General features: G+C 40.8%; 2 protein-coding genes across 2 annotated transcripts; both read right to left on the reverse strand.

The window, feature by feature from the left end:
• Nucleotides 1-17,253: 17,253 nt before the first annotated feature.
• LOC139390620 (UDP-N-acetylglucosamine transferase subunit ALG13) lies at nucleotides 17,254-19,423 on the reverse strand. The gene is made up of 4 exons (XM_071137867.1): nucleotides 19,225-19,423; nucleotides 18,916-19,078; nucleotides 18,672-18,810; nucleotides 17,254-18,512 (listed from the first exon to the last, which is right to left on the reverse strand). The coding sequence occupies exons 1-4, from the start codon at nucleotides 19,303-19,305 to the stop codon at nucleotides 18,401-18,403; spliced, it is 495 nt and encodes a 164-aa protein (XP_070993968.1). The 5' UTR covers nucleotides 19,306-19,423; the 3' UTR covers nucleotides 17,254-18,400.
• A 1,610-nt stretch (nucleotides 19,424-21,033) lies between these two features.
• On the reverse strand, nucleotides 21,034-25,309 carry LOC139390621 (RAP2C, member of RAS oncogene family). The gene is made up of 3 exons (XM_071137868.1): nucleotides 24,142-25,309; nucleotides 23,440-23,759; nucleotides 21,034-22,720 (listed from the first exon to the last, which is right to left on the reverse strand). The coding sequence occupies exons 1-2, from the start codon at nucleotides 24,412-24,414 to the stop codon at nucleotides 23,481-23,483; spliced, it is 552 nt and encodes a 183-aa protein (XP_070993969.1). The 5' UTR covers nucleotides 24,415-25,309; the 3' UTR covers nucleotides 21,034-22,720; nucleotides 23,440-23,480.
• Nucleotides 25,310-26,165: the final 856 nt, after the last annotated feature.

Here is a 26,165-nt window from a genome sequence, read left to right on the forward strand (position 1 = left end):
ATTACAGACCATTTCGAATCTCACCATACCCTCTCTGCTATGCAATCTGGTTTCAGAGCTGGTCTGCACCTCAGCCACGCTCAAGGTCCTAAACGATATCTTAACCGCCATCGATAAGAAACATTACTGTGCAGCCGTATTGATTGGTCTGGCCAAGGCTTTCGACTCTGTCAATCACCACATCCTGTAGTCATGTGGACATTCGTTCAAAATATAATTTCAGCATCCTCAAAATGGCTTCACATTAACCAGGTTTCCATCCAACCTTTTAATGTGAGTAAAGTACAAAAACCGTACCAAAAAAAGTCACGACATCATGGGAAAGCATTAAGTTTATTAGGTGATATATGAAATAAATAATAATGAACTTCACAGAGTGGTGAAAGTGCACGGTGATGACCTTGATGCTCCTTTCAATACACATCGAAGGTCTTATTCTGATGACATGATGGTCGATGGTTGGCTGCCGTTTGACAAATACAAATAATCTATCACTTTTGCCCATAATAGTCTCATCTTGGAGGCTATACTGTATCTGCGAGCTGTAAATCCCAGACTTTATTGTGCACCCCCGGTCACTTATACAAATCTTTGTACTGAATGGAAATAACATACACTGACTGTACAAATCATGATGCTGAAGTGGCAAAGTCGATATCCACGTTTATAAACACAAGGTCGTTACAGTTATTTGTGTTCCTAAACATGATTTTTTGTTGGCTCTATGAGGGGGGAGGGTGTGCAATTTATTTGACAGTACAAGGGGAGGGTCATGTGGAAATATTTGTAATATTGTGAGGAGGGTGCAATTTATTTTATGACACCTTGAGTTGGGACCCCCTCCCCACAGTGCATTTTCGACCTGTCCCTAACTAATTAATCCATACAGTTCAAAATGTGACCCCTAACATCACAAACGCAGACAATAACAACAGAAAAGTAGTTGATATACAGTATAGTAACAAGACAACATGATCTAGAAAAACACAATATTATGTTTTTTCAATGCCAATAGGTTCATTGGTGGTAATATGTTAGCTTGTTTGATTTGGATTAAGGAATAGGGAACAATATTAACCTTGTGTGGAATCTGACACCAAACTGGTTTTGCTTGGCTGGGAATCTGTAATAATGTTCTCTGTAGAAGTTGATTCATACACACTGACTCAATACAAATGTTCGCCAAGAATATCATAATTTATCCTCCTTACCTTATTTCACATGTTCTAAGATTTCCTGACTTACAGTTCATATAAGGAAATCAGTCAACTGAAATTCATTAAGCCCTAATCTATGGATTTCCCCTGACTGGGAATACCGATATGCATCTGTTGGTCACAGATACCTTAAAAAAAAGGTAGAGGCGTGGATCAGAAAACCAGTCAGTATCTGGTGTGGCCATCCTTTTCCTCATGCAGTGTGACACATCTCAATGGGTGACATGCCTGGTGAGAATGCAGGCCATGGAACTGGGACAATTTCAGCTCTGGAAATGTTCAGCTCTGGAAATGTTTTGAGGGAACGTGCCCATTGCACATTTTAGAGTGGCCTTTTATTTTCCCAGCACAAGGTGCACCTATGTTACGATCATGCTGTTCAATCAGCTTCTTGATTTGCCACACCTGTCAGGTGGATGAATTATCTTGGCAAAGGAGAAATGCTCACTAACAGGGATGTAAACACATTTGTGCACAACATTTTTGAGAAATAAGCTTTTGTGCGTATGGAACATTTCTGGGATCTTTTATTTCAGCTCATGAAACATGGGACCAACACTTTACATGTTGCATTTATATTTTGGTTCAGTATAACTAGTCTACAGAAACTGAAACATGAAACGGTTCACCCGAGCCCAGAACTCTATAATGGCTGGCATAATTCAAACCCTTAGGAAAAGCAAAACAGGCTGAGACAACAATAAACAGGGTAATCCATTTATTGCTTGATATTAAATGATTACATTAAATCCTGCCCTTTCATAGCACTGTTAGCAGGGCCCCAGGGGAGACTCTAGCCGAGGAGTACTCTTGCCTGTCTGTATTTAGTAAGTTTGTTTCAGAGTCTGATGTGCTCTCCAACCTGGAGAAATGTGTTTATTTATTTACCCTTTATTTAACTAGGCAAGTCAGTTAAGAACAAATTCTTACTTACAATGACAGCCTACACCGGCCAAACCCTAACCCGGACGCTGCTGGGCCAATGGTGCGCTGCCCTATGGGACCCCTGATCACAGCCGGTTGTGACACAGCCTGGAATCATACCAAGGTCTGTAGTGACGCCTCTAGCACTGAGATGCAGTGCCTTTGACCACTGCACCACTCAGGAGAAAACAATATCTCAGTGCACCACTGGGATTATACTATGTTGGTTGGACAATAAATTATATAAATTCCTTAAAGAATCAAATCTTTGTCAAACTAGATTAAGTTGCTACTGCAGCAATGTCCCCAATCCATATGAATGAATATGAGGCGTAGTATGATTGTTGTTGTGTAAAAAAAAACAAAAAAACAAGTCAACCATTTCAAATATTTCCTGTTCAAGTAAACACATTTGAGAGAGGGTGGACCAAGATTCTGGCATATGTCATCAGAGCCACAGAGCTAATACAGATTTGTGAAAAATAGACCCCCTTTTCCCTGCCTCTTCAACATGGCCAAAAAGTGGGTGGGCCCTGTCTGTAAATGCCAGGTTAGATCACAGCCATTCATGGTTCCCTGCTACTGTTGTCTGGAGATAAACAATTATCATTGCTCTCTCCCCAAATGTCACATCCACCAATGGCTACTGCCTTCGGATATAATTATTATGTTTATTGACCTTCTGCCCAGTTGTTGCTTTCTGCTTGGACTAACTCAGCCCCCACACGGGTCTTGACTGAATAGTGCTTTTGTTCAAAAACTGTAATCTGGGCATCATTCAATTATGTCCTGCTAAATTAGAATGTTTTTGTTCTTTCTGGATTCTGGGATCCACAAGACATTTGTCAGAGACATGCACATTCCCTCCTAATTCCCTAACTTCTGTAGCTTTTGCCGTTTATAAAATACTCTTCCTAAGCAAGAGATTATCAACTGTCCAGTGCAGTCAAAAACCTGATTTCCCTGTGTTTTATAGATATTTCCACAATATGAGGTTGGAATGACTGTGAAATTGTGAAAATTATGATAACACAATTTTAATGCATCCCTATGCTTCCCATCCGAAACAGTTCGGAACAGTTTGTGCATATATTATGATGACATTTTGTGAAATGTTTGTTCATTTTGGCCTCCGGCAAGGGTTTTTATCCACACAAAAATTTTTATCGAGGCTGTGATTGGTCAACAGTAGGGATTCTTCAATTGAATGTTTGTTGTCATTCAACGTTAAGGGACTTGATTTCATGTACATTTTTCACTTGAGAAATACTGCACCAAACATCTTAGTTGCTAAGATCTCCACGGCAAAATAAATAATAAAAATGATGACAGATTTCTTTAGTTATCTTAGGCCATCATTGTAAATAAGAATTTGTTCTTAACTTACTTGCCTAGTTAAATAAAAGTAAATAAATTCTGACTATTTTGAGGAAGCGTATACTGGCTACGGCATCTCAAGATGGACAAACAGTTCTAGCGAAGGTCTTTTAACTTCTACAGGATTGGTGGGTCCCCTCGATTGGACGGTTGAGCTAATGTAAGCTAATGTGATTAGCATGAGGTTGTAAGTAAACAAGTACATTTCCCAGGACATAGACATATCTGATATTGGCAGAACGCTTAAATTCTTGTTAATCTAACTACACTGTCCAATTTACAGTAGCTATTACAGTGAAATAATACCATGCTATTGTTTGAGGAGAGTGCAAAGTTATGAACTTGAACATTTATTAATAAACCAATTAGGCACATTTGGGCAGTCTTGATACAAAAGTTTGAACAGAAATGCAATGGTTCATTGGATCAGTCTAAATGTTCCACATACACTCCTTCCATCTAGTTGCCAAAATCTAAATTGCGCCTGGGCTGGAATAATACATTATGGCCTTTCTCTTGCATTTCAAATATGATGGTACAAAAAAACAAACATGTTTTTTCTTTGTATTATCTTTTACCAGATCTAATGGGTAATATTCTCCTACATTAATTTAACATTTCCACAAACTTCAAAGTGTTTCCTTTTAAATGGTATCAAGAATATGCATATCCTTGCTTCAGGTCCTGAGCTACAGGCAGTTAGATTTGGGTGTTACTTTAAGAGAAAATTGAAGCCTTTAGTGTAGGAGCTGTTTGGAAACACTGCATGACATTTTGGCCCGTTTTGGTGGGGGTACAGTTTTGGCCTGTTAGTTAATAGACAAATAAAAAAAATAGAGTTCCAAACCTCTCTGGCAATAACAGGTAGTTTTCCGTGTTCCCCTCCCCACTCAGACCACTCCCAGACAGCCCTATCAAAATTCTTGCTTAAGAAACTGCTCTTTGCTAAGAAGCTAGCTTTGTTTCTTTTTGACCATTTTAATAAAAAACAATCACAGTAAGGTGATTCCCAGAAATGATTTAATTTTGAGATAAAAATGGCTGCATTGGACCTTTAAAGAAAAAGGGTCTTTGAGACACAAACAAGACTGTTATTGAGTTGTTTTTATTTTATTTGTATTGTCATTGCACTGCACTGTTAAGCATTTACTCCCCACTGTATCCTGTGCATATGACGAATAAACTCAGATTTCTGTATATGTTATTCTAAAGTTTTTTAAAATTGTTTTATTGTTACTGCACTGTTGAGAGGAATAAGCATTTTCTCCTTGTACCGTGTACACCCCACTGTATCCTGTGCATATTACGAATCAACTTAGATTTATGTAAATGTAATTCTATCTAAAGATTTTAAAAGTAGTTTGTTTTATTGCCAAAAGTAGCTTTTTACACTATTGGCCTCCTAAGCAACAAGATTGAGGTAGAGAAGAGAGGTGAAGTGAGAGACCTACAGGGAGTGTGAGTGTGAAAAGCGTCTGTTTACTTCATGGGAACATGTGAGGTCTAAATATTTTCCATGTCTGTCATTGCAACAAGCCTGCTGAGTTCAAAGGCCTTGACCCCCCCCCCCCCCCCCTTCAAATATCCTCCTCAACCAGTCTGTACTCTTAACCCCTTGACAGTACAATACATTAGCATGTAGCTTTTAAAACATTGGAAACTGGGTAACACTTTAAAAAGCAAGAAAAAACACAGGAGAGGACTAGAACTATTTAGCAAAGCATTAGAGCAATAAACCTTATCATAAATCAACAATCAGAACATAAATAATCCTGATAGGTATCAGTCTGGTGTTTACCGTAATTACCTTAGTGATCACTGTTTTACAGCCTGTGTTCGTAATGGCTGCTCAGTGAAACGACTTGTCCTGATTTGTCATAGACGCTTTCTAAAAAACTTTAATGAGCAAGCCTTCCATCATGAACTGGCCTTTGTAAAATTGTATAAAATCAGTTTGATCCCCTCTGTCGAAGATGCTTGGACCTTCTTTTTTGATATTTTCAGTGGCATTGTTAACAAACACGCCCCCATAAAGAAAATTAGAATTATAAACAGGTTCAGCCCCTGGTTCGACCGTGATCTTGTGGAGTTACTCCACATCAAGAATTGCATTTGGTGAAAGTCTCTGCACACACATACTCAAGCTGACTGGCTCTCATTCAGGCAAATGAGAAATAAGTGGACTCAGGCTATCCGGAAGGCCAAAGTTAGTTACTCTATAGTATTATCTTGGGTATGCAATCTGGTTTCCACTCAGGTTATGGATGTGTCACTGCAACCTTAAAGGTCCTCAATGATGTCACCATTGCCCTTGAGTCTAAGCAATATTGTGCTGCTATTTTTATTGACTTGGCCAAAGCTTTTGATACGGTAGACCATTCCATTTGTGTGGGCTGGCTAAAGAGTATTGGTGTCTCTGAGGGGTCTTTGGCATGGTTAGCTATCTACCTCTCTCAAAGAGTGCAGTGTATAAAGTCAGAAAATCTGCAGTCTCAGCCATTGCCTGTCACCAAGGGAGTACCCCAAGGCTCAATCCTAGGCCCCACGCTCTTCTCAATTTACACCAACAACATAGCTCAGGCAGTAGGAAGCTCTCTCATCCATTTATATGCAGATGATACAGTCTTATACTCAGCTGGCCGCTCCCCGGACTTTGTGTTAAATGCTCTTTAACAAAGCTTTCTTAGTGTCCAACAAGCTTTCTCTCCCCTTACCTTGTTCTGAACACCTCCAAAACAAAGGTCATGTGGTTTGGTAAGAAGAATGCCCCTCTTCCCACATGTGTTATTACTACCTCTGAGGGTTTAGAGCTTGAGGTAGTCACCTCATACAAGTACTTGGGAGTATGGCTAGACGGTGCACTGTCATTCTCTCAGCACATATCAAAGCTGCAGGCTAAAGTTAAATCTAGACTTGGTTTCCTCTATCGTAATCCCTCCTCTTTCACCCCTGCTGCCAAACTAAACCTGATTCAGATGACCATCCTAACCATGCTAGATTACAGAGACATCATTTATAGATCGGCAGGTAAGGGTGCTCTCGAGGGGCTAGATGTTATTTACCATTCGGCCATCAGATTTTTCACCAATGCTCCTTATTGGACATATCACTGCACTCTATACTCCTCTGTAAACTGGTCATCTCTGTATACCCGTTGCAAGACCCACTGGTTGATGCATATTTATAAAACCCTCTTAGGCCTCACTCCCCCCTATCTGAGATATCTACTGCAGCCCTCATCCTCCACATACAACACCCGTTCTGCCAGTCACATTCTGTTAAATGTCCCCAAAGCACACTCCTCCCTGGTCCGCTCCTTTTTTCAGTTTGCTGCAGCTAGTGACTGGAACGAGCTGCAACAAACACTCAAACTGGACAGTTTTAAACTGGACAGCAATCTCTTCATTCAAAGACTCAATCATGGACACTCTTACTGACAGTTGTGGCTGCTTTGTGTGATGTATTGTCTCTACCTCCTTGCCCTTTGTGCTGTTGTCTGTGCCCAATGTTTGTACCCATGTTTTGTGTTGCTACCATGTTGTTGTTATGTTGTGTTGTTACCATGCTGTGTTGTCATGTGTTGCTGCCTTGCTATGTTGTTGTCTTAGGTCTCTCTTTATTTAGGATTGTGTTGTCTCTCTTGTTGTGATGTGTGCTTTGTCCTATATTTATATTGTATTTATTTTAAATTTTTAATCCCAGGCCCCCGTCCCCGCAGAAGGCCTTTTGCCTTTTGGTAGGCCATCATTGTAAATAAGAATTTGTTCTTAACTGACTTGCCTAGTTAAATAAAGGTTAGATAAAATAAATAAACTGTGGGACATTATATAGACAGATGTGTGCCTTTCCAAATCATGTCCAATCAATTGAATTTACCACAGGTGGACTCCAATCAAGTTGTAGAAACATGTCAAAGATGATCATTGGAAACAGGATGCACCTGAGCTCAATTTCGAGTCTCATAACAAAGGGTCTGAATACTAATGTAAATAAGTTATTTCTGTTTTAAAGTTTTATAAATGTGCAAAAATGTCTAAAAACCATGTCATTATGTGGTAGTGTGTAGATCGCTGAGGAAAAAATACAATTTCATCAATTTTAGAATAAGGCTATAACATAACAAAATTTGGAAAAAGTCAAAGGGTCTGAATACTTTCCGAATGCACTGTACATATTGTATCTCAACACAATCCTACTTATTATTAATGTACATTTGTTGCTAAAATTGAAACAGCTGCTGCCACCTAGACAGTCACATCCTGTGTGATATTGTTTTAGTGCACTTAGTTCTTAAAGTCACACAAGTCAACAACTTTCTGTTGAAAGAAGTGGAGAGTCCTCCCTGTCAGTTTGTTTGGTTTATGTTCTGGAAAGATGTGGCTACCGCATTTCACTGGACCTTTGTTTAACTGTATTAATTTGTTCATTAGCTAAACTAAGGCCTATATTAATTATCTCATTCCCCTGTGAGGGTGAAGTAGCTGAATATTTATTTAGGGAAGAGATATCAATCTCATCAGCATTAGCTGTTTTTATAGAACAAGGAGTTGATTCAGATCTTGGGCCTTATATGGGTCTATAATATCAGGAGTTAATGCCATTGGCTGAAAGATCTGTGAAGGGAATTCAATCAACTACCAGTGAATGGTGAGGGGGATAGTTACCCAAGATTCACCTCGATTAATGATGACAGCTCACAGTCATAGTTGCCCCAGTTCCACTGGGAGAGGGGACTGCTGTACCAGCATTCTCATGCAGCAGCTGGTAAAAACACATCCAGGCACACAAAACAAGCTCAGAGCAATGACAAGTCAGCCTTGTTAGCACACCGCTTAGAGCTCTAGACTGCTGGTCACAGAAATTGCATCAGCCTGAAACATTTCCCCTTGCACATGTCATAATAACTTTTGAAATACCATTACATATTTCATTAGACTTTACTTTTAACTGTTTGAATAACCTTAGAATGTGCTCGATGTAATCGTTGTAACTGCTAACTCTAGAGAGGAGAAAATCTTAGCCACTAGATTCTAACTCCTGAATACATATTAGATTAACACATGTTTATGTCCACAAAAATATAATGTGCTACCCATTTAGGCAGACACACAAAGCCAGTCTGAACCAGCTAACTCGAATCTAAATGATCAGAATAGAGAGCAACGTCTCCACAATTGAACTGGAGAGGTCATTTCATAAGTGTCGTTTTTCATGTTAGAACATTCCACGGGATGTCTCTCAAGGTACAATTTGAAACAAGGGTTGTATAAAGTGACTGATAGCAACCAAAGCAAGCAATTTTGCAGCAAAGAGCAAAGAGTGATTACACTTATTGGAATAGTTAATCCATCTCTCATGATGATGTTAGAATGGCACACTAAATCATGTTTTCATACAAAATGTTCTAATTTACTAAGTAGGCTAATGAAAATATTAAGTGATTAGCAGTGGTGTAAAGTACTGAAGTAAAACTACTTTAAAGTACTACTTAAAGAGTTTTTTGGGGTATCTGTACATTACTATAATTTTTTTGGGGCTACTTTTACTTTACTACATTACTAAAGAAAATTTTTACTCTATACATTTTCCCTGACACCCAAAAGTACTCGTTACATTTTGAATACTTAGCAGGACAGAAATGGTCTAATTCACACACTTATCAAGAGAACCTCCCTGGTCATCTCTACTGACTCTGATCTGGCAATTCACTAAACACAAATGCTTTGTCTCTGAATGATGTCTGAGTATTGGAGTGTGCCCCTGGCTATCCGTAAGGAATTTGAAATGATTTATATTTTTACTTTTGATACTTAAGTATATTTAAAACCAAATACTGGACTTTTACTCAAGTAGTATTTACTGGGTGACTTTCACTTTTACTTGAGGTATCTTTACTTTTACTCAAGTATGACAATTGGGTACTTCTTTCACCACTGATGATTAGTTGCTCAAAGAGCATCCTTTCTGAGTTTCCTATGTCACAACTCTCCATCTTTCAATATGACGTCTAGACTCTCAGTATAACCTTGAACAACAGCTGACTCACTTCCTTATTTTAGCAAGTGGTTAGTTAGGGCATCTGCAAGACACAGCTGTAACGGCCTACACAGTATGGCTTGACACAGTGGCCCTATACAAGCACTTCTAAAATGCATCCTTCTTCCCTTTCTTGAGGTGTTTGTTCCAGTTTAGGAATAAATGGTTGTAAAAAATACACTTCAAGTGGCACTTCAACACAATGGTTGCTGTGGTGAAGAAAAATCAAGGACTTTGTTCATTGCTGTTAATGGGCTTTTCACAGACATACATGAACCAATGAATCCAGTGATTTTAAGGAGGGAAGGTAGTAATCTTTTACGAATCAAACTCTGGCTCATAGCCATCTACCAGCGGCAAGAGAACAAGTTACTTCACAATATTCTGCCGAAATGCTACTCGTCCTCAAAACCCCCCAGGCAGTCACACCACCAACAACAATGTGCCAAATGTTACCAGGCACGTACACTATGGAGCCATTGAAACCATCTGATCCAGGCCTGTACATAACTTAGAAGATATGGTAAACCACAAACACTGGGAGGAACCACCTGCTGGCATTTCACCCATGACTTCCTGTTTCACAGTGCCAAGCCACCCACCAGAGGTGGCTTAATAAACCTTTAGCAGAGAGACTGGCACACTGTCACATCACTCAGTCAGTCCCTCAGTCAGTTAGCCTGAACATACCACCCTTAATTTAAAGTTCACTCACTGGTCAAGATAAATTAATTTCAAGAAAAAAAATCTTGGGAAAAGCCTCAAAAAGCTAAATACGTATGTTGATCATATTGCAAGACATAATTATTACAATAACACCTAGATGAAAAGACAGATTAAGAGACACAAAACAAAACTCTCACTCTTGGAAAATAAACAGTGATGTCAGAGCTCCATTTCTAAATATATTTATCCCAATTCAGTTATTTTCATCCAATTTTGCCAACTGATTAAAGTTTGGTAACAAACAGGTATTCATACCCACCAATCACAGAAACAGAAAGAGACATCACCTGGCACTTCATTTCAAGGGACCATCTTAAAACAGAACTTAAAGCGTATTGGACATGGGAGTGGGAGCTTAACAATTGGATAAGAGACTTATATTTCTATCTATAGTCATAAGATTTCTAGAATATATGTATATATGAATAATATGGCTTTTTATAGCACCCATTACAGATCAAAAACATTGTTTTATCCAGACAAGTCTGTCAAGACAAGCAAGTTATTCCACTGAAAATGTGAATAATTATTCACATTAGCAGCACCATCATAGGCACTCACAAAACTTGCGTAAACAAACAAAAACGACTTCACTGGACCTGTTGAATCTTATCTCTCCCCTCCGGTCATATTTGGTACAACAACTTTGTTCACTGTGAATCATTGACAATGATCATTGCATTTTCCACAATGCAATACAGACCCAGGACTTACCTTTGGTCTGAATGGGGATACACAAAGAGGATCAAACCCAAAAATGTACCCTACACAATCCAGTGTATAACAGGTTCTGGTTTGGTATGATTGTGGTCACACAAGAATCCCAGGATTGTTGTTTTGATTAAGAGTTCCACGAAGGGTTCACGACGACTGTATTATTCAACACTGATGACTATTGGCTAGCTTAGACTTTGATGACTCAGGGTCCACTAGATCATATTTCCACCTTCATTTATACATAAATGATTGTAAGTTCCTGCTCTTCCTGACTCAAGTCCGGCGATTGGAGCGTTCGTCGTCAGGGGCGTCAATATGTAGTGCACGGCCCAGGCTCTTAGCCTTTGGGACACAGCACAAAAGTTGGGCACAAAAATAAATAAAAAACACTTCTAAGACTTACAGTACCAGTCAAAAGTTTGGACACATCTACTCATTCAAGGGTTTTTCTTTAATTTGACTATTTTCTACATTGTAGAATAAGAGTGAAGACCTCACAACGATGAAATAACACATACACAATCATGCAGTAACCAAAAAAGTGTTAAACTAATCAAAATATATTTTAGATTTGAGATTCTTCAAAGTAGCCACCCTTTGCCTTGATGTCATCTGTGCACACTCTTGGCATTCTCTCAACCAGCTTCCAGAGGTATTCCTTTGGAATGCATTTCAATTAACAGGTGTGCCTTGTTAAAAGTTCATTTGTGGAATGTCTTTCCTTCTTAATGTGTTTGAGACAATCAGTTGTGTTGTGACAAGGTAGGGGTGGTATACAGAAGATAGCCCTGTTTGGTAAAAGACCAAGTCCATATTATGGCAAGAAAAGCTCAAAAAAGCAAAGAGAAATGACAGTCCATCATTACTTTAAGACATGAAGGTCAGTCAATCAGGAAAATTTCAAGAACATTGAAAGTTTCTTCAAGTGCAGTCATAAACCATCAAGCGCTATGATGAAACTGTCTCTCATGAGGACCACCACAGCAAAGGAAGACCCAGAGTTACCTCTGCTGCAGAGGATAAGTTAATTAGAGTTACCAGCCTCAGAAATTGCAGCCCAAATAAATGCTTCACAGAGTTCAAGTAACAGACACATTTCAACATCAACTGTTCAGAGGAGACTGCGTGAATCAGGACTTCATGGTCGAATTGCTGCAAAGAAATCACTACTAAAGGACACCAGAGACTTGCTTGGGCCAAGAAACACAAGCTATGGACATTAGACAAGTGGAAATCTCTCCTTTGGTCTGATGAGTCCAAATTTGAGATTTTTGGTTCCAACCGCTGTGTCTTTGTGAGACGCAGAGTATGTGAACGGATGATCTCTGCATGTGTGGTTCTCACTGTGAAGCATGGGGGAGGTGTGATGGTGTTTTTCTGGTGAAACCGTCTGTGATTTATTTAGAATTCAAGGCACATTTAATCAGCATGGCTACCACAGCATTCTTCAATGATAAGCCATCCCATGTGGTTTGCGCTTAGTGAGACTATCAGTTGTTTTTCAATAGGACAATGACCCAACACACCTCCAGGCTATGACAATGACCCAACACACCTCCAGGCTGTGTAAGGGCTATTTGACCAAGGAGAGTGATGGAGTGCTGCATCAGATGACCTGGCCTCCACAATCACACGACCTCAACCCAATTGAGATGGATTGGGATGAGTTGGACCGCAGAGTGAAGGAAAAGAAGCCAACAAGTGCTCAGCATATGTGGGAACTCTTTCAAGACCGTTGGAAGAGCATTCCAGGTGAAGCTGGTTGAGAGAATGCCAAGGGTGTGCAAAGCTGTCACCAAGGCAAAGGGTGGCTACTTTGAAGAATCTAAAATATATTTTGATTTGTTTAACACTTTTTTGGTTACTACATGATTCCATGTGTTATTTCATAGTTATGATGTCTTCACTATTATTCTACAATGTAGAAAATTGGTAAAAAATAAAGAAAAACCCTTGAATGAGTAGGTGTGTCCAAATTTTTGACTGGTACTGTATATATATTTTTTCAACTTCTATATGCCCAAGTAATTGATGGAGCACAGTCTGTGTGGGTTGGGCCTGAGAGGGCACCTCCTTGGCTCTGCGGTCCTCCTGAGAGTGGGTGGAGCTGTCTGAGACGAGCCCTCTCCAGGCTGTCAGTCTGAGTCTGCAGGCTCTCTAAAACACAAACAAACAGGTTCAACATACACACACTAAGACAGAAGGTAAACAAATCCATCCTACAGAAGATACACATGAACTACTTTATGCGAATGCACACACATAATTAACAAGCAGAGTTTATAGTTACTCAGAAGTGCAGGGTCTGGGTTGGCCACTAAGGGGGTGATGGAAACATAGGCACCATCCTTTGGGTTTCCTGATAAGATAAAGAAATACTTAAAAACAAAGAAGAGCCATGTATAGATAGAAACTCCTTTTTTGACCATTAGAAATAGTTTCATAGAGGCCTTGTCCACTCTAATGGTTCTACTTTCATAGAACTCATGATTAACAGTGCAAAATGTGAGGAAGTAGTCAGCTGGCACACTCCTGAGGCTGCTGGGATAGAAAGAGCTTCAGAGCCCTGTGGTCATCACACAGATCCACCAGCTCTGCAACACACATAGACACATTTAAGACAAATCTATCTGTCGCAGAGAGAACCAAGACTGGTTGAATATAACATGCTTGGTGTCCATTAGAGATGGCTGTTTGTGATTTACAGCTGATAGTCTTGCGATGGTCACACCCACTCATCAGCAAGCCCCATTAATGTTGGTGCTAATGAGAGTGGTACTAGCATCACTACTGCAGGAGGCTTGCTCTTGGCCTTGCTCTAACCCAGCGTTGAGTGTAGCAGGTGTAAGCAGACACCATTGGAGTTGAGCAGTGTGAAATATTTAACGCCAGCCTCTGGTGAACCCCCCCACACACGTTTCGGCACCCCCAACCAGATCCATGATTCTCACATCAACACTCTCCATCCACATTCCCTGCTTTAGCTACAACTGTGGCACTAAACTTTGGATAGACTCAAGCCCCACCTTGCCTGTAAGAGCAATGGCCTTGGGGACCATTGGCACAGCAGCATTTCAATCAGGAAACGGTCATCATCATTCCCCAGGCCTTCATTCCACCCCCCCCCTCTGACCCCCCACCCCAATGAGAAGCCTAAGTCGCAAAATATTTTTGATAAACATTCCATAGATTGGATACATGATTATGAAGTCATAATATTAATTGCAACGTTAAAGGAGATTGTTCTCTTTTTCTTTTGTTGGTCTTGTCAACAATTTGCTTCTTTCATTTTGGCGCCTGCTTGCTGTCTGTCTTAATCTCCGTCTGAACAGGATGTGGTGTTAGTTTTGATGCCAGAGAGCAATCCTACTCCTGCCTATGCCAGCCTTATTACAGTGTGCTGACTAGTGTCATGAGGCGTGAAGGACAAGCTGAATCACACTTACAGACAACATAACAACCGTATCAAGACAATAGCAAATATGAACAATAAACCAAGTCTTATAAAACAGATTTAATATACACTACATGGCCAAAAGTATATGGACACTTGCTTGTTGAACATCTCATTCCAAAATCATGGGCATTAATATGGAGTTGGTCCCCCCTTTGCTGCTATAACAGCCTCCACTCTTCTGGGAAGGCTTTCCACTAGACGTTGGAACATTGCTGCAGGGACTTGCTTCCATTCAGCCACAAGAGCATTAGTGAGGTTGGGCACTGATGTTGGGCAATTAGGCCTGACGCGCAGTCGGCGTTCTAATTCATTCCAAAGGTGTTTGATTGAGTTGAGGTCAGGGCTCTGTGCAGGCCAGTCAAGTTCTTCTCAACAAACCATTTTTTATGGTCATCGTTTTGTGCATGGGGGCATTAACATGCTGAATAAGAAAAGGGCCTTCCCAAACTGTTGCCACAAAGTTGAAAGCACAGAATCGTCTAGAATGCTGTAGCGTTGATTTCCCTTCACTTGAACTAAGGGGCCTAACTCAAATCATTAAAAACAGCCCCAGACCATTATTCCTCCTCCACCAAACTTTACAGTTGGTCCTATGCTTTGCGGCAGGTAGCGTTCTTCTGGCATCCGCCAAACCCAGATTTGTCCGTCAAACTGCCAGATGGTGAAGCGTGACTCATCACTCCAGAGAACGCGTTTCCACTGCTCCAGAGTCCAATGGCAGCGAGCTTTATACCACTCCAGCCGACGCTTGGCATTGCGCATGGTGATCTTAGTCTTGTGTGCGGCTGCTCGGCCATGGAAACCCATTTCATGAAGCTACCAATGAACAGTTATTGTGCTGACTTTGGTTCCAGAGGCAATTTGGAACTTGGTAGTGAGTGTAGCAAACGAGTGCTAAAGGCGGTCCCGTTCTGTGAGCTTGTGTGGCCGACCACTTCACAGTTGACCGGGGCAGCTCTAGCAGGGCAGAAATTTGACGAACTGACTTGTTGGAAAGGTGGCATCCTATGACGGTGCCACATTGAAAGTCACTGAGCTCTTCAGTTATGCCATTTTACTGCCAATGTCTGTCTATGGAGATTGCATGGCTGTGTACTCGATTTTATACACCTACCAGCAACGTGTGTGGCTAAAATAACCGAATCCACTAATTTGAGTGTGTATCCACATACTTTTGTATATATAGTGCATCAAATGATATTTACAATTGGTTCTGTTCATAACAAATAATCAGCATATGATTTATAATATACTGTATCTACACTCAGTACATTGAGTATTCCAAACATTAGGAACATTTTGTCTTGCCAATTCGCACTCTGAATGGCACACATACATAGACAAACCACATCTCAATTGTCTCAAGGCTTAAACATCCTTCTTTAACCTGTCTCCTCTCCTTCATCTACACTGATTGAAGTGGATTTAACAAGTGACACCAATAAGCTTTCACCTGGTCAGTCTATGTCATGGAAAGAGCAGGTGTTCTTAATGGTTTGTATACTTAGTGTACATCCATGTTTTTCTTCTCATTTCGAGTTTAAAATATACCCCTTACACCAGCATCCAATACCTAATCAGCCTGTCTCCAACTGGTTAAAATAGAACATGGCCAGATCAGACCTTTTAACAGACAGTGATTTGGAGGCCCCAGGCACAGGGCAGTCCGAGGTTTTAGTTTAGGGATCCACCGATGTGGAAATTCTGGGTCAATACATATTTGATATTTTCTTTATCAAACAATACCTATACTGAACAAAATATAAATGCAGTGCTATAAAAGGGTGGAATTTTATGTTATTAATTTAATATCAATCAATAAATAGATTACCCTGTCTATTGTTGTCTCAGCCTGTTTTGCTTTTCCTAGGGGCTTGAATTATGCCAGCCATTATAGCGTTCTGGGCAAGGGTGAACCGTTTCATGTTTCAGCAGACTGTAGTTATATTAAACAAAAATATGAACGCAACATATAACTTGTTGGTCCAGTTTCATGAGCTGAAATAAAAAGATCCCAGAAATGTTCCATATGCACAAAAAGCTTATTTCTCAAAAATTGTGTGTACAAATGTGTTTACATCCCTGTTAGTTAGCATTTCTCCTTTGCCAAGATAATTCATCCACCTGACAGGTGTGGCAAATCAAGAAGCTGATTAAACAGCATGATTGTCACATAGGTGTACCTTGTGCTGGGGACAATAAAAGGCCACTTTAAAATGTGCCGTTTTGTCACACAACACAATGCCACAGATGTCTCAAGTTGAGGGAGCGTGCAATTGGCATGCTGACTGACTGCAAGAATGTCCAAAAGAGCTTTTGCCAGATAATTGAATGTTAATTTCTTCACCATCAGCAGTAGATCCAACTGGCCTCACAACCGTAGACCACATGTAACCATGCCAGCCCAGGACATCCACATCTGGCTTCTTTACCTGTGGGATCATCTGAAGGGGGAGGGGTGTTGAGGACTATTTCTGTTTGTAATAAAGCCCTTTGTGGGGAATAACTCATTCAGCTAGGCTAGGCCTGGCTCCCCAGTGGGTGGGCCTATGCCCTCCCAGGCCCACCAATGGCTGTGCCCCTGCCCAGTCATGTGAAATCCATAAATTAGGGTCTAATGAATTTACATTGTCTGATTTCCTTCTGTGAACTGTAACTCAGTGTAAAATTTGAAATTGTTGCATGTCGCATTTATATTTATATAATTAAAAATGTAAAAGGCTTATGGCCATTACAGCACAGATAGAAACTTGGTTGCAGTTTATGTTCATGAAGCTAATAAGAAAATATGTTAAATGACTTGAATATGGGAAAGATTTTTAATTTGCATCAAAAAGTGAGAATTGTATCAGAAATTGGAAAGTTCGAGAAAACATAAAGGAAAATCATCAGGTATGTAGAAAAAAATGTGTGTCCTGAAGAGCTTGTGAGTGTCATAGAGGGAAACAAAGTATTTATTCGCTTCAGGAATGGGGTCATAATAGGTTTTTTATTGTATTTTCATTTGACCTTTATTTAACTAGGCAAGTCAGTTAAGAACAAATTATTTTTACAATGACGGCCTACACCGGCCAAACCCTAACCCGGACGCTGCTGGGCCAATTGTGCGCCGCCCTATGGGACTCCTGATCACGGCCGGTTGTGATACAGCCCGGGATTGAACCAGTGTCTATTGTGACACCTCTAGCACTGTGATTCAGTGCCTTAGACCGCTGCACCACTCGGGAGCCCACTGCTCAAAAGCTAGAGCCAAATTTGCAGGAAGAAAACAGAATCCACAGTGTTTGTCATAAACAGAGATGGTCACAATTGCTTAATTGTGCATTATTAAACAAAATGATGATGATGTAAGGCCCCAGGCAATTGCCTGAGTTGGTATTAGCTCTGCATACTGATAGGAAAAACTAGAAGCCAGGCACGCGAGGCCCAGGCTACCCTCTGGCCAACCGCACTTCCAGTTCATCGCAAAGATGAGGAGTTTCAGAGAGCAAACATCATAGCCATGGTGATCAACTGTACTGCGCTGATGGAGCGGAAATCACAGAAGATATATGTGGTCGTTGCAGCAGCAGAGAAATATTTTGGGGTGAGACATTTTTGTGCAGAAGAGCTACAGGAAGTTTTGAGAGAAGGGGTTCAATCCTCCCAGACCGACAGCATGGTGTAGGATTGTTTAGGGCCAACGTAGTGGGATGGGGTGGTTGGTTTTTGGTGATAGTGTATAGGTGCTGGGTTAGATGGTGGTGCAATTTAAGATTATCTCATTCACCTTTTTTGTTTTTGTGACCAAAATTTGCAATCCCCACTCTGACCTGTGAAAGGCAGTATGCAACACAGCGTCTAGTCTGCTGGAAAGCCACATGAAGAAGAAGAAGAAGAGTGCAAAACATCTCCAGAGTCCATAACAGAACACTGAGCTGACCTCAGAGACTGCCCTCTGTTGGAATCATTGAACACCAAGGGCCCTGTCCAGGAAATTGGCAAAATGCTTTGGTTGTCCAGGTAAGAAGGATGAGAGAACAGCAAGGTCCATTGTCTTCAGGGTCTCAGTAAGAGTGCTGTGAAATCATTTCAGAAAAAAGGGTATGTTGACCCACTGAATTTCAATCACAGTTTGACAACTCTAGGACTTTATTAGCAGAAATGTACATGTACAATATGTCAGATTGACCAAGTGAGTCCTCATGATCAAGTTGCACATGAGGATTTACACTGACCTGGGGGTGCAGTACAGTAGGTGCGAGTCTTGGTGTAGCTGTCTGGCCAGCTCTAGCTGGTGATTGTCCATTAGTTTGTCATTGACCACCACTAGCAGTGGCTTGTCTGCACCAAGGGTCTCCAGACAACTACCTGCCCCTGAAAATACAAGACAAGTCATTATAATTCATCAACATCATAGACCAGCACAATGGTATGGTAGTTTACCTAGTTTGTTTCATTTCTTTAAATATAGATACACACCAGCATGGCTGATAACCAGGTCGGCACATTTGATATTTTCAGCAATGGAATCCTTGAATCGGAAGGCCTCCAACGTGAGTTCGTGACAGCTGTCTGAATCTGGGAGAATGGTGCCTTGTCCAACCTGCAGGACCAAATGTTGATAGCCGCGGGCTTTCAACTCCTTCAAGAGAGAGATGCATAACTTTCTAAAAAATATATTAGTGCGAGGGTAGGACACGTCTACTCAAATTATTATTGTCTAATTGTTGAGGACAGTTGGCTAGCTAGCTAACGTTAGTTTCTGTAGCCATCACATATCATACTCACTTGAACAGCTTCAGGGGAAGTAACACGTTCGATTAGGTCATCAAAGCTTGTTGTTCCTACAGTTACAAATACCCTCTTCATGGTTGCTCATGTATCAAATGTAATTTGCAGTACTTGTACTAAAGATGTCCCATGTGTTTGTTTACAAATTTCAGTACGTTTCACGTCACGTGTTTCTTTCATTGCCTTGGCATTTCCGCTAAAGAATACATCACTCTGCCACCTACAGGTTTGGATATGAACTTGCAGTCTAGACATTTTTTTTTTCATAAAAATAAGTGTGGCGGTGTTGATCTAATGAAGAAAGAGTAGTTTGTCTATGACCATTTTGAAAATGTCTCCAGTAGGTAGGTTTCCATTTAATTGGCGACAGATTTTCTTGCGACTATTCTAACATCCACATAAATAAATGATGCGCATTTCCCACTAGTGGTGTTTACACCAAACGGATTTGTTGCCGATAAACGTCAGTGCATTTATTATGTTTTATTTAACCTTTTAACTAGGCAAAGGTTAAACAAATAAAAAACATACATGCGGTGATTTCTATCGGCAACAAATACGTTTGGTTGATGATATAGTGCACACAACATTTACTTTTTCGCTTAAGTTCTATGTACCGAATAAAAATATAAATGTGATTCCATCGCATTTTCAACTCCACGGTTAGTTTTGTCAAAACAAACCTGTTGTGTTAAATAGCAAACGTAGCTTACTCTGGTCTTTGCACGTGTTTTCTAGCCAACAGCTAGCATATACAGTGCGAGTAGGCTGTGCGGGTTGTTTTGTCTACTACATGATGAGATTATGGATAAAAACGATCATATTGTATCTGGCAAACGGTAGTCAAGCATCGACCATCATGTCACCAGAATAAGACCCTCAATATATTGGAAGGCAGCATCAAACTCATTACCGTGCACTTTCACCACCCTGTGAAGTTAATCATAATGTATTTAATCTGTAACCTAATAAAGTACATGGTTTCCCGAGTCGTAGTGGGAGGACCACAAGCCATATCATCGCGACTCCAAATGTACTTCGAGATGATTAACTCAATGTTTGCGCATTAAGGCGTTTCCACTGGTATTTCCCGCATAATTGATTTTACCGACACAAAAAGATCCCAACATGTGGAACGAACAAATTATCTGTCGGCATTTATACAATTACGCAGACACTTCCTGTCTCCATCACAGCTGTTGTGATTTGGTTTAATACAATATGACTTTAGTCGTATAAAAACTGGATGGAAACGTTGTTTGACATGTAAAAATACATTTAAAAAAGCCCCCACAGCTAGATTAGCTTTCAAATAATGTAGAGAATGCTGCCCTCTTGTGGCTGATTGTGTAACAGTATTTGGCCTTACTATATGCAACACAAAACGTTGCAGAGATAAATATACTATATAGAACAGACTATTCTTTCTACATGACATAAACGCATATGTTCTACCACATATTCAGAATGGCCCAACCTCAAGGCCACTCAAGTCGGGTCATTTGAATATTGAGCCAGCTCAAAAAGTGCCAGTTCTCATGATGTGCAATGGAAGGACAGACAGCACTTTGCATAAAGGGATTTACATTTGATGTGAAGTAGGAAACAATATTCTATATATAGTGTGTTTCAGTCTGCAATGAAGTCTTAACCAGAAATGTAAGACCATTCGAATCAACATTCCAAACTTGTGACCACATGATCAGGTCAGTGTCCTTCAATCTTAGTATCAGATTTGTACTACATGGCAGTACTTGTGTTGAAGAGTTGAAAGTACGAGACAGAATGATCACACAGAAACCAACATAAGACTGAAATCATTTAAGGCTCTGTTAATTCAAAACTTACAACCAAAAAAACTCACTGTAAAGTCAAAAAAGAAAACCCAAAAGCAAGTATAAAAGAAAACTTTGATGATTGGATAACAATGTAATTAGATATTAATAAATAGGTTATGAGAAACTTAAAAAAAAAATATATATAAAAGTTAGTTTAGGGCCAGAATTTGATCAAACCATGTAACATGATAGTCATAATCCAAATGACAGAGGAACCTGTATCTAAAGCAACCACACAGCTGTAATCAGAAAACAAACATGGATCTACAGTCAATTCAATGTGAATGTCGCATGCTTAGGGGCACATTGACCTGGCTTGACCACGCCCGTCAAAAAAATAAAAAAATAAATAGGGCTGCTTCTATGGCCACCATACAGTTGGTTTTAGGCCCTATAAAGCGGTGTTTCCCCACTCCAGCCCTGAAGTCAACCTATCATTAAGCCTTCATTAAACATCTTTCCAACCACTCTTTTCGCGAGTAAAGTCAAACTGTATTAAAACAAAAACATCACGACAGCTGTAATGGAAACAGGAAGCGTCAGTACAATTTTTATAAATGCAGACAGACAAGTAGTTGGTTCGACTCTTTTGGGGTCGGTAAAATGTATTGTGAGAAATAGCGGTGGAAACCATCATATCGAAGTCAACTTGGGAGTCACGCGATGATGTGGTCCTCTCACTACCACTCAGGAAACCATACAGTTTATTAGCATACATATTAAATAATTGATGAATGTCACAGGGTGGTGAAAGTGCAAGGTGATCTTGATGTTCCTTTCCAATAAAAATCAAGGGTCTGATTCTGGTGACATGATGATCGATGCAAAAAAATACAAAAATTGTTATTCATAATAATGTAATGTAAACTAGCCTACCTGCACGGTCTCTGAGGTCTGTTAGCTAGAGTGCACGTGCCAAGACCAGAGTTGGCACATTTGCTATTTAACACAACAGTTGACAAAACTTAACACGTTGAACTTTAGATTTTTATTCCATACATGAAAACGGTTGCAAAAAAGTACATTGTGTGTACTACGTCATCACGCAGTGATTTCTACCTGCAACAAGTCCGTTTATGAAAATCTGTCGCCAATTGGTTGTAAACCTAGCTAACAACTTGAAATCGGGTGATTTGGTAAACACTGCTGTAGAGCACAGCAATCATATATTTACCACGGTTTGATTGAATTCTGTCCCGAGGCCCAAACCTGTATAATGGCTGTTATCACTTCAAAATGAGATATCAGATTTAACAAACCAATTCCAGTACAAAGTAAAACTAGGGGATATAATGTCTGAGCAGCTTCAAAAAGGGACGCTGTGGTCCCGAGCAGATCACTGCTCATTGCCCCAGCACTCCTAAACCCCAAATGAGAAAATAGAAATCCATAGACAACCCTTCATCCTCATAAATCTGTCCTATACATTGAAAAGTAGGTCTTCCCTGGCCCTAAACCACGAAGGCCAGTGAGTCTGCAGGTGAATGTGTTCCACAGTCAAGGTAACAAAGGTTGGGCAGGCTCAAGACTCCCTTGAATTGGCTCATGAACAGACAAGAATCTGCCCTCTGGTAGGTAATACTGCCAGCTGGAGAGGTCAGAAGGTCTGATGGAGCTGAAGTGGTTCCTGGGGTCACAGGTCATCAAAGCAGGAACTTTCCAACAATGGAAAAAGAAAAAGTACTGCGTTACTGAGAGTAGAGCAAAGACTGAAAACAATAGGTGTTGAGACACTTGTAGATATGAAGATATTACTAAGTAATTAACACCTTTACAATTAAGGAAATTAGCATTTCACCAATATGTAAACTGTGAAACTCAACGACCAATACCTCAATGTGTATGTCTGTGTGTCTGCTGTATGGGTGGGGAAGTTAGTTCTCACAGTGAAGAAAATCTGCTTCCTGTTTTGGAACATCAATTTATATTCAGGATGTTGCATTTTCCTTTTTCTTTGTCTGGGATCTGCCCTCTCTTGCTCAGAGGTCTCTCGTCTCTCTGAATGTACATAACCATTCACTTCCCTCACTCCTCTTTTCCGCCCCTGTGCTCACTGCTCAGACAGTTGGCTTCTTCACGCCACATTCTTTGTCTGATCTAATGATAACAGGCTAAACCAACAGTTTTATCAGTCCGTGCAGCAAACCCCCTTTCCGTCTGCTTCTTCTAACAGCTGTCATATGGTTCCCTTTGTGCCACCCCTGATCCTCTCATCTCCCTGCATTACAAACTCTTCACTGCTGCTATCCATGCCCAGACATCTTTTGACAACCTGTGAATTCTTGCCCGTTGTCAGTGAAAAGCCTATCAGTGTGCAATATCACTTCTTAGTGTTAGTGTGTGGAAGGTGAAGTATAGTGCTTCAGCCTCTTACCTGGGAGAGAGTTGTGGAGAGGACAGTGTCCCCCTACTCCATTACTGCACCACACAGGCCGTGCAGCACTGCTCCTGTTTCTCTGGCAGCGTGGCATAGTTCATCTGACGGACGATCTCAGCAAACAGCTCGTCCACCATGGTCTTGCTCTTGGCTGAGGTCTCGATGAAGGGGCAGCCCCACTCCTGAGCCAGGGCCCGACCGTCTGCACCTGCAACCTCCCTCTCAGACTCCAGGTCCACCTTGTTGCCCACCAGAATCAGTGGCACCTTCTCAAAGCGCTTGACCCGCACGATCTGGTCTCGCATCGGCCTGATGTCCTGGAGTTAGGGATGGATAGAAAGGAGATTCTCAGGAACTGTGGGAAAACGTTTGTGCAACAACTATTGCTGCATAGCTCTTTGATGTATATCAATGAGTTAAGTAGAAGCCCATTGGCCATTCTTCCAACCTGTTGAGTTTATACCATTTTGGATTTAGCCCATAGGTGTAGGGATTAAGGCTATGGCTGGATCTCTGCAAATGGCTCCTGATTTGTCAACAATGGGGTTACGACTCAAAATGATACGAAGACAACTGAGATGGCTCAGTAGGCCCACTTAAAACATGGGTACAATGCATCTTGATAGCTGGTGATGCTAGCAAGAGCTATGCTCCTTGACATGTGGGCAGGTATTGGTAACAGGTAATAAGGGCCTTTACCTGAAAAGACTGTTGATTGACGAGACTGTAGACAAGTATGAAACCCTGGCCGTTCTTGATGTACAGGTCTCTCATGGAGGCGAACTGTTCTGTCCCTGCCGTGTCAAGGATCTCCAACACCGAAGGCGACGAGTCCACTTCAATCTCTTTCCGATAGAAGTCCTCAATTGTAGGGTCATATTTTTCGATGAACGTGCCCGTGACAAACTGGACAGTCAGCGCGGACTTGCCAACGCCTCCGCTTCCCAACACAACCACTTTGTACTCCTTCATTAGGGTGCACGAGCTTGACCTGGGCTACTTAGCTGGCTAGCTGGATTGTTTTTCCTTTGACAACATTAAATCAAGCAAACCTCGAAAGCACTCCTCTGCAAACTAACAAGTGAACCTCAGTTAAAATGTTAACACGTATGCTTAACAGTTGGAAAACATACAAGAAGTTAAAACAAACATAAATCTGGTTAAATACAGAAGTCTTGGACTGAGTAAGCTAGCTAGCAAAGTTGGCTAAATCCACAACGCCCCTCCATGCTCGCTCACGATAAGGAGCCTTATGCCAAATCCTACACAGACAGTAAATATACCTTGACACGAATATGGGCAGTAGTTGCTTTAATCTGCACCAAAACGGCGCATTAGATGGCTTGGTGGCTAACTAGCTAAGATGCACAATACGATAATGATTTCCTATTGTCCCCATTTATGGAGAGCATGTGAAGGTGGCTTGCTCACATACTGTTCCACATCATAAACCATACCGGTGCCGCAAAAGCGCAATGCCAACGTCTGCCACCGCGGGTCCCTGGCCTTATCCCGAGCGTGCTGCACTTAACAGCCAGATAGCGTTTAGGAACCTTGGGTTGGAGTTTTAGTCCAATGCTGTCGACAGTACACTGCTTGCTGTTTAGGATGAGAAGGTGGAAGACCTCCCACTCCCTTCCCTAATTTCGTCCTCACGGCCTCTCCCTACTGATACTGCCTCACCCTCGCGACCACCACTGAGCTGTAATGTCTTGTGGAACCGAGTATGTTAGCAGCTCGTATTTTCTTTCCAAATCTATAAAATGAGGGAGCACCAAATATGTGGTACGAATAGTATATGTTCTAGTCCTCAGCAGGGACATTAAAACGATACCCGACAATCCAAAATGCAGGCCATAATGTAAAGGAAGGAGCATGGTGGGGAATGTGCAATTTAATTGGTCCTTGAAGAGCTATTGGCATTCCCATTGGCTAAACTATAACTTCAGGCGGGACAGTAGATCGAAACGTTTGAACGTTTAGAATGTGCACGTAGAAATGTGCTGCATAGAACGGAACTTTCAGGATTCAGTTTCAACATTTAGTGAGCCATTTTCAGAAACTATGTTATATGTTATTGGCAATAAATAATTTGTCTGATATGTCATATATTTTGTGTGTGAATTTATAACTGTGCTCAAGCTTTTCCCAGTAGGTGGAATGGGAGACTCCAAACATTGATGTGAATTTGTGTTCTCATCTGCTTTTGACCTCTTTTTCTGGATGATTTTGCTCAGGATTATATTTTTATGAATGTAAGGTTGACCTCTGTTGATAAGCGTATCAGCCATGCCACAGAGCATAGTCAATGGGCTAGGGCACAAAACAAAACAGATAACCCAGACGACCATAGGAGTGAAACTAACTTCGAACGGGGACACAGACACACTGCTACATTGCCTTTCTCATTTTACAATGAAAAAACCCGAACAATACCAAACTACTCATGAACCATTAAGAGAGATCACCATTTAAGTGCTTTATTACAATGTAAAACAAAAATAAAATAAGTCATACATGTATTTCTATCATTTTATTTATACATATTGAAAATAACTGGTATGTAGCACAGTTCTCTAGCACATACAAGTGCAAGCTAAATATCTGTAGCTGTTCATTTATTAGTAAATGTTGGGAGCTGTGACTCTATGTATTATACTGGAGGCTGTCCTTTCCTCTGCTTACAGTAGAAAGGCCTTGGAGCGATCCACTGAGACGCAGTG

This window comes from Oncorhynchus clarkii, chromosome 31, assembly GCF_045791955.1.
Source record: "Oncorhynchus clarkii lewisi isolate Uvic-CL-2024 chromosome 31, UVic_Ocla_1.0, whole genome shotgun sequence".
NCBI lineage: Eukaryota > Metazoa > Chordata > Actinopteri > Salmoniformes > Salmonidae > Oncorhynchus > Oncorhynchus clarkii.

Bases quoted from the DNA above. Each gene is read 5' to 3' on its own strand.
- LOC139390620 (XM_071137867.1), bottom strand. From the start codon at position 19,305: ATGAAGAGGGTATTTGTAACTGTAGGAACAACAAGCTTTGATGACCTA. The intron at 19,079-19,224 runs GTGAGTATGATA...TCTCTCTTGAAG, and splicing joins CTTCCCCTGAAGCTGTTCAA to GAGTTGAAAGCCCGCGGCTA. The intron at 18,811-18,915 runs GTGTGTATCTAT...TTGTATTTTCAG, and splicing joins CCTGGTTATCAGCCATGCTG to GGGCAGGTAGTTGTCTGGAG.
- LOC139390621 (XM_071137868.1), bottom strand. From the start codon at position 24,414: ATGAAGGAGTACAAAGTGGTTGTGTTGGGAAGCGGAGGCGTTGGCAAG. The intron at 23,760-24,141 runs GTAAAGGCCCTT...CCCTAACTCCAG, and splicing joins TCAATCAACAGTCTTTTCAG to GACATCAGGCCGATGCGAGA.